At 39.4% G+C, this 12,629-nt stretch overlaps 1 protein-coding gene across 1 annotated transcript; it reads right to left on the reverse strand.

The window, feature by feature from the left end:
- Nucleotides 1-747: 747 nt before the first annotated feature.
- Nucleotides 748-11,517, reverse strand: LOC102798724 (ADP-ribosylation factor-binding protein GGA1-like). The gene is made up of 17 exons (XM_006790620.2): nt 11,448-11,517; nt 10,699-10,783; nt 9,158-9,233; nt 8,953-9,051; nt 8,533-8,656; nt 7,343-7,443; nt 6,910-6,990; nt 6,284-6,421; nt 6,092-6,173; nt 5,896-6,006; nt 5,633-5,776; nt 4,600-4,643; nt 4,193-4,383; nt 3,824-4,089; nt 3,543-3,712; nt 3,249-3,359; nt 748-2,507 (listed from the first exon to the last, which is right to left on the reverse strand). The coding sequence occupies exons 1-17, from the start codon at nt 11,494-11,496 to the stop codon at nt 2,397-2,399; spliced, it is 1,983 nt and encodes a 660-aa protein (XP_006790683.2). The 5' UTR covers nt 11,497-11,517; the 3' UTR covers nt 748-2,396.
- Nucleotides 11,518-12,629: the final 1,112 nt, after the last annotated feature.

A 12,629-nucleotide genomic window follows, 5' to 3' on the forward strand; every position in this document is an offset into this window, starting at 1 on the left:
CTACTTATAACCATACCTCAAATTGCTCTCTCGGTTTTAGCATTTACTTATTCCTTTTTGTGGAAAACGTGCAACTAGCTGTGGCAATAATAACAAATCTTAGCTGGCCTATTAATACCCAAACCTAGCAGTTCTCAAAAGTCGGACAAAGCCACAGCATGTGGAGCATGGATGAGCCTAATAAGACTTACAGTTGTGAACTCTAGTTTTTACAGTGTGCCACAAAAAGTACAATATCGACTTAATTTATTAAATTTGTTTCGAGTGGAAAGCCTCCACACCTACATGTCAGTAGTAGTAGCAGAAGGGTGCCAGTTTAGCTCAGTGGGTCAGCAGCCAGCCATATGCTGCATAACCAGAGTGCAGCGGCCTGTGGTCAAGTCTTCTTCTCTTTGGCCCCACTTTCCTATCTGCCGTCACTGGTAAAGACAAAAATTATCTATAAAAAAAAAACCAACCTATGTTTGATACCGTTATGGCAGTCCTGCTTTGTATTTTTATAATGCAAATCTGAATGGAATCAAATCCGTTTCAGCGTTTTTCACACCAACTACCCATAATTGATGAAATTTACCTTATTGACAAACTGCTAGAGCATCAAAACCTGGAGTGGAGTTTACCTTTATTATTGCTTTCTCCCTGTTAATCCCAGATGATAGCAGTAAAACTGCCTGTAGATAAATTAAAACATCAGATTTATAACATAGAACCATCTTAAAAAGGGAAAATTGCACAGTTTAACATGGGTCAATTTATCAAATTAAATTTAATACATGTACAGCGGAATCAATATTACACAGTGAGTGATTTCTTAAATTGCCTCTTAACAGACTGTGCTCCAATCAACTCAACAGCCGTGGTTATCAGAATAATCCCGTGAATTCATTTTTGTGTGTCATTTGTTTCACAAAGTCTTTCCCGGTAAGTATATGAACAAATGAAAACAAAGATCAGGTCAGCCATTTGTATACATATATGTACAAAAGGAAAAGAAAAAAAAGAAAAGGTTTCATCTCAGGCACGTGGCAGAATCCAACCAGATGCCAGTGATGTCACCTCAAGACTGGGTCAATCTTTGGGTCAATCAACCATATAAAGGCATAAAAACAAAAGGACCATGTAGTGTACACGGGAATGATTTCATTTGCCAAATTTAGACACAATAAGAGCATGTAAGATTAACTCAAAATCCTGAGTGTAACATAAGGTGATAAAGTGTCCCAATCTTTTAATAACACAAAAGTGCAGATATTTTTAGAGGCAGCCATTTCATTTGTGGGCCTTTTGACACAACAGGAGAAAAAGCACCGCTGTAAATAAATCTTAAAAAACAAAAAAGTAAACAATAGCTGGTTCGGTTTCAGGGTCCTGGTATTCTCCATGCTGGCTCACAAATCCAAACTTATTGGTCCAGCTGAACAAAGCAAAGCTTTCCTTCGAGTTTTCAGTCACACCTGTGCTTTTCCTACTGTGACCCGCTAACACGGCTGCTGTGAAAACAGGCGCATTCTCACAGCTTTGACACCCACACCAACCATGTGTAATGCCTCCAAATACATTAAAACTCAGACTATTCTTTAAAAGGAAAAAATAAATCACATTCCAATTCATCATTGAATTAGTTACTGCATCATTACAGATCATTATTTTTATATGCTAAACAGCTCTACCCCTTGGCTCAAACGGAAAACTTCTTCGGTGGTGTCATAAGTGGGAGATGAACGTTTGTCTTGTTTTCCTCTTCAAGTTTTCATTTAAACTGGAGGCGGTTTGCTAACGCGTTGCACCAAAGTTGTGCTAAATTCCATCATTTGATAAGAAATGAATAAGAAAACAAAGAATATTCTAAATCACAAAATGTTTTCTGGCTTTTGGTAAGATTGTTTAAAAACCTCACTTGAAACATTCAGCTGACCTAAGTGAGTATGAAAGTGACAGATCTGCCATGAACGCTCAAACATCTGCTGAAATGCAGTCTCCGATCGAGCATCTCCTTTAACATAAATGTCAGATATGAGCTGTTATTACATGTTAACACTTTACAGTATGTATACTGGACAAATGCACACATTCAATTTTTAAAACATGTTTTACCAAAAGCCGCTGCACTGAATCATTTCGGGCAGTCGGCTTTATGTCGCTGCGTTGGACTGATTGTTGGACAGGAAAAGAAAAGCGATCAGCAGCAACGCTCGGGAACACGGATATGATCAAATAAGGACAAAAAGGCTGTGAACCAAGGCACGCGGTGGAAGCTGGTTCCCGCAACTGCTTCCAGAGTTTGAAACCACTGAAACGTAAAGAAGGTCTCCGGGCCTCAGTCAGCATTGAGGGAAAGCTTCAACCTAAATGTAAAGGAAGCAGCAGATCACATGACAGGATACTGGTCCTTCACACTAAAGGTTTCCCCAAGTGTTTGGAGGTGGGAACTGGTCGACGTCACCAGATTCATCGTGAGATTTGTCCCCCAGGTTGAAAGTCAGTTTGTACCGCAAACGGACTTTCTCCTGTGACGACACAAAAGCAAACAGGTTAACTCATCGGTGATATACAGTTTCACTCCTATCACTGTTCTTTGCTGCATTTGCACATTTAGTATACAATCATCAACATTTCTCCTTAAAAGACAGATACAGAAGGTGAGCAATATACTGCTGCAAGGAAGGTAAGAAGCAATATATATATTTTCGCCACCTAAACACAATGTCAATTAAAGTGTTCCAGTTTTATTTACAGTATTTTCACAGCTTCAGACAAACACCAATTAAACACAGGGAAGTTCTCTTTAAAGCCACCAGCCTCCTTTAATAACAGTAATTTTACCTGAGAGAATGTGGCAATTGCTGCATTCATCGGTTTGTTTGCGACTTGTGTTTTGAAACGTTAAACAGTAACCTGTGCTCTGAGATAAATGTACATTTTTTGCCAAAAGAGCCTGCCTTTAGAGCAAATAACCGCTTTAGTGTCGTGTTGCAAATGAAAGCTATCAAATTAAATGAAATTATGGCAAATTAAAGCAGTGAAAAATATTCTCAGTACACATAAAGAAACAACACAAACTTTGCTTCTGTGACAGTAGTCCTGCCTGCTACCTCGAACTGTGGAGGGGCGTGCTGACTGATCTACTGTAGATAAAACACTGACGAGTAACTGATAAATGTATAAAATGAATAAAATGGATATTCCGACCAGAGGCGATCTCAAGCAAAGTGCAGTGTATAAACAATGCGGTTGAAGACGTAGATTACCTTGTGAGGGTTCGCTAGCAGTAAAATCTGTGTGATGGCAGCTGGAGGCAAGATGGGATTGAAGGCAGGCAGCTCAGTACTGGAGGGAGGCTGAAGCTTGACTTTCATCACCTAGATGATGTACACCCATTGACACATTAAAACCTACATGTTTTCCAGCTGGCTAAAACAACAAAAGCTCTCACATGAATAACAGAGATTGACTTAATCTCAACAATGAAGAATTTCTGGATCAAAAGCATAAGACATGGCCATTGCTACCATCAGTACGAATTTCAGGAAACAGGAACCTACTCTGGGCACAGCTGCCTGGAAGCGGATGTTGGTAACGGGAATAGGGGCTGAAGACAGCATGGAGATGATCACCACCAGCACGTCAGGTCGTGATGGAGGGCAGTCGCGGGCAAAGGTGAACAAAACCCGGAGACTGTGCTTATCAAATACAGTGACTGGTAACAAGGTGCCTGAAATAGATTGAAAGAAATAAAAAGAAAGAGGATTTCAATTTATGTTACCTCCATATTAGCTCACAAAACCTTTCATGACTAAGGCTAACTTTTTGTTCCAGTGCTTACTAGGTTTGATGATTTCCAGAGGCACAGTAACATCAGCTAGAGAGATGCTGTCGTAAGTGTCAGCAGTAGGTAATGAGGCTTTGTCAGTAACTGTGAGTGTAAGATTGGAGAGCAGCACAGCATCAGACTGCTCTGAATGGATGACGGAACTGGCCCCAGGAGCAGAACTAGAGGTGGAGGTGGAAGTCGCAGCAGGTGTGGGCTTTGAGCTGGATTTAGCCTGGAGATCTCGTAAAGGGACTCTTGATTGAGGCTGTAGCTTATCCCTACATGAAAAAGAACAAGGACACATGTTATATGGCAGCTCTGTGCATGTCAAATTCCAACAACAGCACGTTACGCTACAAAGGTGATGACAAAAGCACTTACCATTTGACCTGCTGGCTCTCTGGAGGCAGAGATTGCTGCAGCAGTGCCTTTCCCAACAGGTCCAGCTCTTCCATGGCTTTAGGAGGAGCAGTAGCCCCCCCTACTGGTGGAGCCCGTGGTTTCTGAACCACAGCTGGTAGCAACACTGAAGCTGGTGCAGATTGAGTAGATACCTCTGTTATATCTGATGTCTGAGAGAGAAAAACTGAGTTATTTTAGTGTAAAAGGAGATGAAGATGGCGTAAAACAGAAAATTAAACCAGTGGCAGGAATCCACTGTGTAAGATCTTTACATGCTATGATTTATTTAGAACCACAGCTGGGTAACAGTAAAGTAAGTTTAAGATTTTAAACATGTCACACAATAATTTTACTGTGAGCATTTTAAGTATTATCTTACTTCGCACCTGAAAAGTGTTCTGAGAGTCACCGTTTTCGGTTACATTCAGTCCTGAGAGAACAGACAACAAAAGTTAGATTACATCCAATTTAAGGTCATTTTTTTGGAATCACTGAAGCCTTTTTAAAGAAAAAACAAAGAGCACACACTGTATACAGACACAGTCACTGCAACTGAAGACACGCACACAAGGTATGTCCACACTAATCCAAACCCTGCTTTATCATCCTTTTTGTGTTACGTGTACCATAATATACTAAGTAAGAGACTTGGTGCAGAAAGAAGTCAGATTACATATAATGTGCTCCAACTAGAGTCACGCCCTGTTGAACATGGTGAAATCAATCTTTTACATACACTACAGTCTTATACTGTACTAAGGGAAAGAGACTAGAGTTGTTGTGATCTGGCCAGCAACACATTTCTTTTCCGCTAGGTATTAGATCACATTAAAGTGTATAATTTTGTTTAAAGTGATTGTTTACATCCCTTATTCCCTCCTCCACACTGTCCATTTATTACAGAACATTGCATTTTATCACAGGTGACTTTTCTCATCTGTTTTTGTAATCTTAAATGAAACTGTAGGATTGTCCTCCTTATAAAGGAGAAAGGAGCAGAAATGCATGATTCTTATTTAAAAAAGTCTAATTGAAAACAGCCCAATGACCTCTGCTCTGCAGCACTTGGCATGTCAAGTGACGTGACTTTCTAACATTAGCTGTAGCCATTATTCACGTTAAATGCAGAAAAACTTGACTCAAATAATGAAAATAAGTACAAAATGTGCTGCCTAAAAACTAAATGAGCGCTAACAAAAATCTAAAAACTTTATGTTTCACTCTTTCATATTTTCCTTAATTATGTCTATACACAGGTGTCTCTGGAAAATGAGGTCAGGATCACAGAGGAGGTCCGTCTCTGCAGGATGCTGCGCTTGAATCAGTGGAAAATAAGGCAGAATTGTGCTGAGCAGACTGGGATGTGCTTCCTGGCTTTCTAACTTTTTGTTCACAAACCACATGATTTTTCCTGCTTACCAAGTGACATGAGCTCATCATCCAAGAGGCTCAAGCCCATATTCTGAGTCAGAAGTTGCAGGCTGGAGGAGTCTGTGTTAGACGGTGCGGTGTTGGCTGATATGTTAAGGCCAGTCAGATCCACAAGTGCTGAGCTACTGTTGCCTGATTTGGAAAGAAAATACTCATTTGGGACTCAGAAACTGAGGGAGAATTAAGGTAAACTCAAATAGATGGTAAATAAGACTTCTGCAATCTTCAGCTGTGACTTTGAAGGCACCCACCTGGTTGTAAAGACGAGTTTATGCCATCTTTAGTCACATCCTCTCCCTTTACGAGCTGTCTGTACTGATTAATGACCTGCGTCAAACTGTCATTGGCCTGCAAGATATCCGCTGTAAGCAGAAAACTAATCAGTAAGACAAAAATTTTACCCTTTGAGGCCTAATTTTTATCTGTTTGTATAGGTAACAATCTTACCTAAAGCTTCATCATTATCCTCAGTGTCACTCGCTAATCGGAATAGGGTAGGCCTCATCTTCTCACAGCGATTGTAGAGATCCTGCAATAAAAAATACATCATGAAACCCTAAAATCACACACCTGCTGATCAGTACCAGTGGGAGCACGAGACCTGCAGCAGCTCTTTTTAATGTGCTGCGTCCTACAAACCTTAATGAGCTCCTGGTTGCTCTGGGAACAGCTCTCCTTATTGTAGCCCTCCAGCAGCTGGCTCAGCAGGCTGACGCTCTCCTTCACCTCCTGGATGGCATTCACTCGCTTCGACACTTTCTCCACTCGTTTTTGGTCCTAACGAAACGTTCGGTGAGATCACACAGTGCCCAAGATCAAAAGAAACTTTTGCAGACCTTAATTTTTTTCACTCAATCAGGCCATGAAGGACAGATGTAATAAATAAATAACATCTTATAGCTCACGACTAATATTTAATGCCACAAAATATGAAAGTAAAGCAAGTGCACATTTCAAAACCCCACAATTAAGTCATTTAATAATGAATTTAAGTTTTATTTCACCAAAATTCATGCGTGTCATCTGATTGACTGTCATTAATCTTGATCAATGGGAAGTATTAGTTTTTTATTGCTCTGCACAGTCATTCTCAATAATTTATTAAAACATTTAAGCCTTGATGTTTGATCATTTCACTAAAGCCATAAATATTAAATGAATACACCATCTCCATAAAAGCTGAAGAAGACCGAGTCAAACAAAGGGACATGTATGTGAGAGCACATGTTGTAAACCTCACGCAGCAAACAAAGCCGATGACTCACCTCTTGGACCATTTCCTTAATGAGCTTGTTTGCTGCTCTTAAATCTTCAGGGTGAGTGCTATTCAACAAGCGGGACAGCGTCTATAAAAACAGGATGAGACAGAAGCAGGAGAGGAAAGGAAAGAGGAAGAGAATTTTTTAAACTGCTGCTCCCCCAGTTTTTCCCAGGAGTTCAACTTTACATCATTTGATGGGAAACATAAACTCGTGATGATTGTGGTGGAACAAAGCCCATCCTAGAACAGAAAATGAATGACGGATTTGTTTCTAAAACCTGAACTCATTGGTGCAGGAATACACATCCATGATTTCACAAGTCTATCTAATGATGATGATGATGATGATGATGATGATATACCTTTATTAGTCCCACAAGGGGAAATATAATAACAATGTGATTGGTGCGTCCTGATTACTTGTGTAATATATACACCTTGGATTTCTCCTCATCTTCAAAGATGGCACTTTTGGCTCTGGGTGGAGGGGGTGGAAGGGGCTTGTCAACGGGAAGCACAGGATCCTGCTTGACAATGCCTGGAAAAAACAAGAACACTTATTAACCTTTGAAAAATACAACATCTATTGAAAGGGCCACCTGCGTTTTAAATATCGGTTCTATTTATAAATCACAGATAAAGAATCGCGGTCACCTTAACCTCTGTTTCAACTACGATGCCTGTGATACTATTGCTTTAATACTCTACACCCATTAAATAATTTTAAATAAGTCTTCAAATATATATAAAAAAAATACAAAAACCAAGTTTGATGCTAACATAATACAGGAACTTATGACAACTGTTGGAGGGGAAAGTCTGTTTCTGCAATCAGACTGGGTTCAGATGACCATGACTAAGGACATCAGTCTCATGCTTGTGCTAGAAAGGAGAACTGACACATTCTCCCTACTAATCAAAAAGAATGGGGAACCAAAAAACAGATTAACACTAAAAAAAGGGGGGGAATTAAAAACATCCGTAAAACATGTACGATGAACTAATGTGCAACCATGGAGAACAATAGGATATTAAAGCGGGCCTATTATTTTTCATTCTTGAAACAGGTGGAGTAGCTTTGCATGATTAACGGTTCAAAATAATGACATTTTATGTTATTCTGGACCTCAATAGAGCCCTATGTCCTCTACCTTTAGGCCCACCTTCCCTTCAAACTTTTTCTGCTATTCCACACGTCAGAAACCAAAAGAATCCAACGACCCACAAGCCACATTTTTTTTAACATAACTAAAACTAAAATTAAAGTCAAATAAAAGTCAGAATCATAAGAAAACACTTATTTGTTCTCAAGAAAAGGATTTTTAATTCAGCCTAATTCTACTCTTTGCAATCTGCCTAAAGTGGCTCTGTGCCCTGCAGTTTGAGAAACACTGCACCTTTTTCCTGACTGGCTGCCTCTCACAAACAAAAGGCCTGAACAGCAGACAGGAAGGGCTGCTGGGACAATCATTATTAAAGACATCTGTGTCACCAACATCACACAGCATCAAGACAAGAAAAATACGGCTGAATCTGAGCTTTCATACAAGTTCATTATTTTAAACTTTGTAGAAGTCATTTGTCTTGATGGTTACACATAAAACTCTAAAACATCAGGAGAGCTCACCCTGTTTTTTCAGCATCTGATATGCTTCCAAGATCTTGGTCTCATCTGGGAGTCTCACCGTCCAGCTGTAAATCATCTCTAAGACCTTCTTCTTCACTGCATCTGGAGCTCGGGCTCCTAAATACTACAGAGAGAGGGGGAATGGGTATTAACTACTGCTAAAGAAAAACAGATTTATTCTTTCACAAATGAAAATGAAATTGGGTCAGAAGGAAGTAATTATTTGGTACAAGATTTAACATTAAAACCTTATCCAGGCTGTGTTTTCAAACAAACTGTAAACTAAATACAGCTCCATCTTTTGTGAGATTCATCAAATAGCTGTCATTTTCAGTAGTTATACTAAACTATAAAAACCTTCTCATGGATCTTTGGTTACAGTCAAACTGGTGAAGCAAAATATAGAACAACAGTCGTTACCTTTGGGGAAACCACTTTGATTAGCTCATTGAGAAAGCGAAACTTCCCCACTTCACTATGAAATCGCTTTCCGCAGTTCTTCATGCACGTCTCAAGAACCTGTGTTCAAAGGTTGTTGGTTTTACATTTGCACAGACATGCAGAGTTTAACATGACATCCTGCAGACCTTTGCACTTGTTGATGCTGTGTGCAGGACGATCTTACCGTTAGCGCTTGCATCGCCTCCCACTCCTGAGGAGACTGAATTTTATGTGCCAGAAGTCTGGTTGCAAGCTGAGGCCTGAGAAAACAAACAAAAAGGTTTCACTACAGTGACAGACTTAGGAGGTTGTACAACACCTTAATTTAAATTTTTAGTAAAATACTAATTATAAAATTCTGGTTTTAAACACTACCAATTTTTGGAACCGACATCTGCCACTGGCATCAGCAAATTTACAGTACTGTGGAAATCTCTTGAGCCACCTCGTGTCTTTACATTTTTCTTCCAAGGAGGAAAATTTCAGTGTAATTTTTTTTTTTTTTAAAGTGATCTTGATCAGTTCTTCTTCAGGCTATCTAAAGGTCTTTCTTTGGACATTCGGCTGCTTTTTCATTCATTTTCAGTTCAGTCCTCATACCTGAACATTTTCAGGGATGTTTTTTTGTCACTTTATACTGGCTTATGAATTCGTGCATTAAAAAGGCACCTGACTCAGGGAATAAGCCATTCTTAAGGAAAGGAAACAAGTAGAAAAGGCTGAGGTATGCCAAATCACACAAGAACTGGACTGAAAAGCCTGTGACAACAGGCCTGATAGAGCAATGAATCCAAATTTAAAAGTTTTGGTTCAAATCAATACATAGAAGGTCAGGACAGCAGTACAACAGTGAGTGTTTACATAATAATAATAATAATAATAATAATAATAATAAGATCTATAATACACAGTGGAGGCTTTGTCATGGTTTGGGGCTACATTTACAGATCTTGTAATTATGAACACAGAAAACTATTGTCAGAGTTTTATCCAACACACAGTACAATTTGGAAAGCATCTGATTGACAGTATGCCAATAATCCCAACACACTGCTAATGCAGTAAAAGCCTTCCTGGATAAAAAGAGAAAGAACAAACCCAAAAAAACACACACACTATGGAAAACTATCATGGAATAGTCTGCCCAGATGCCAGACCTCAACATTATTGATGCAACGTGGGATTATCTTTACAGGGAACATCCAAAGAAGAGGCATTGAATGTTCTTCAAAAAGCATGGAGAGCTGTTCCTGATAACTAAAGAAGAGCAACAGTATCTCTCTTCTTTAGTCATCAAGCCTGTATAGAAGAATAAAGGTGGTCACTTTCAACCACGTTGGAATTCTACAAACTTTGTTTTTTTCCCTCTTGTATATTGCATTTCCATTTATTTTTGCATATTTTAATAACTCCCTACACCTGCTTCCCCATTTCCTGCCAAATATAAAGAAATTAGGGGTGGCTCAAGATTTCCGAAGTGCTCCAAGTCAAATTATTTAAAGCCAATATAGACATTTCACCATTAAATCCCTGCATCCCTAAAATGTCACATACAAGCAAACTGTTAAAAAATGCCTTACAAAAATCCTTTAAATCAATACTACTCTAAAAAACTGAAGGCAAATGGACACAAGTTGTCAGGATGATAATGTCAACCGCTGGTACACCACGTTAGTCTCCATTTCAGTGTGAAATTGTGAAACACATGAATCATCATCAACTCACCCTTCCGGTTCATTTTCGAGCTGATCACAGAATCCCTTTATTGAGTCCCAGTCAATTTCCTTATTCAGAGGATTGGTGGCCTTATCTGTGTAAAATTGAAAACAAACATATCCTCAACTTGCTTTAAATGCTTGGCGTGTTTTTGAATTTCAGACCTGAAAACTGGGACAGAACCACTTTAAATCGGGTTGTTATTTGTAGATCTGTGAAGGCAGTCAAACCTGTCGCTTTACACCTGACTCTGTGCAGCAGCTGTGGCCTGTGAGCGTGTGCAATATGTAAATGAGCTCTCTTGCTTGGAGCAGATGAAGAGGGTGGCTCGCTTTTGGAGTCGTGTGTCAGATTATAGCCCAGGTGTGACAGGTTTCCTGCTAAACCTGGTCCTCAAGGAAACAACCAGAAGCTAACTAGCTGCTTGATTTTTAGCCTTCAGCTGAGCGTTACTGACACCTTTAAATTTAAATGTCACCTTTCTGTAGTATCACTGAGCTAAAGCGGACAACAGTAAACTACGTTTAAACTCATAATGAAGCAACTATGAAACCGTATATAACTGTTGGAGTTTGTTCCTCATCGCCTGCTGCACTTTTTAATTTAATGGCTTTCGCTAAATCCTCTCTGCTCCCGGGGGAGGAAGCTGTCAGCGAAAAATTCACAATGACTAAATATGTCGGTGTACCTCAGGGGCATTTCGGTTATCTATCCACGTTCAAAACCGAATCGAGTATTGTAATAAATGGCTAACTTACTGATGCGAGACTGCAGGCTGGCCTCATCTGGAGGCGCCGCCGCCGCCATCTTTCGAGAATTCTAAACAAGAAGCAAGCTATCGCGAGACTTTTGTAACATATCGCGCGAATAGCGAAACATTTCAAGGGCTTTGAGAAGATCTCATCAAACAACGGTGGGGAAGATACTACAGCTCAGTTGAACTAATTTTATTATTGGCGATTAATAAAGTTTTCTGATTCTGGTGGTGAAAAAACATGCGCCAAACACAAATCCATCTATCTAACTGACCGTGATAACAATTTCATATTTTCATATTGTTTTCCCTACACAGGTTCTCTTAGGTATATTACTGGTAGCATTATAAAGTGTTGATATGCATGAATACTTTCTTCGTTTCTGATGAAATTCTACCAGAGTCTGTGTTAATGATGGGGCTGGGGGGGATTAGTCCTGTACAAAGAGGTCAACACAGCCCCACAAATGAACTGTATATTAATAAGCTTTGACAACTATAAGTAAAATTAAGTCAAAATCAGTGAAATATTAATGAAATATTTTCAAAAATGCTACATTCGTACCCACATTTCAGTAACAATAAAACTCAAATTTAGTGCATCGGCAGTGACAGATGTAACTAGACTGACTGAGTGCATTGGGGGCTGATGGAGACTGACGCATATCCCAGTGATTTTAGAGAAGATCCATCTATGCAAGTCAGTGTCTGGTATTGACTTGGGATCACTACTTGGTCACTGGGTCTCCAGCTGGCCATATCTGCAACCGAATATAATCCAGGCTTTAGCTTTCAAATTTCGAAGTCAAATTCTTGGTTTAACCTTAAAAGCTTTGAATGGCAAAACAAGCTTGTATATGGGAAATGGAATATCAACCAAAAGAAACCAAACAACAAACCCCTCATTACAAAAACGTTATAAATTGATTTGCATGTCATTGAGTGAAATAAGTATTTGATCAAAAGATGATTTTATATTTGGTGGAGAAACCCTTGTTGGGGTCCACAGCAGTAAGACGTTTCTTAAAGTTAGTCACCAGGTTTGCACAAATCTCAGGAGTGATTTTGGCACACTCCTATTTTCAGGTTGTCTTGAAATCCTTTAGGTTTCTTAGCTTTCAATTGGCAACTTGAAGCTTCAGCTCCTTCTACAAATTTTCCATAACACTGTAGTCTGCAGACTGGC

The sequence above is a fragment of the Neolamprologus brichardi genome, chromosome 6, assembly GCF_056152115.1.
Source record: "Neolamprologus brichardi isolate AB-2024 chromosome 6, ASM5615211v1, whole genome shotgun sequence".
Lineage (NCBI taxonomy): Eukaryota > Metazoa > Chordata > Actinopteri > Cichliformes > Cichlidae > Neolamprologus > Neolamprologus brichardi.

What these genes read in the sequence shown, in the direction of transcription:
- LOC102798724 (XM_006790620.2), bottom strand. Translation starts at nt 11,496, where the DNA reads ATGGCGGCGGCGGCGCCTCCAGATGAGGCCAGCCTGCAGTCTCGCATC. An exon ending in GCAACCAGGAGCTCATTAAG is followed by an intron (nt 6,174 to 6,283) that starts GTTTGTAGGACG and finishes TTTTTATTGCAG; the next exon opens with GATCTCTACAATCGCTGTGA. An exon ending in TCCAGGCAGCTGTGCCCAGA is followed by an intron (nt 3,360 to 3,542) that starts GTAGGTTCCTGT and finishes TACATCATCTAG; the next exon opens with GTGATGAAAGTCAAGCTTCA.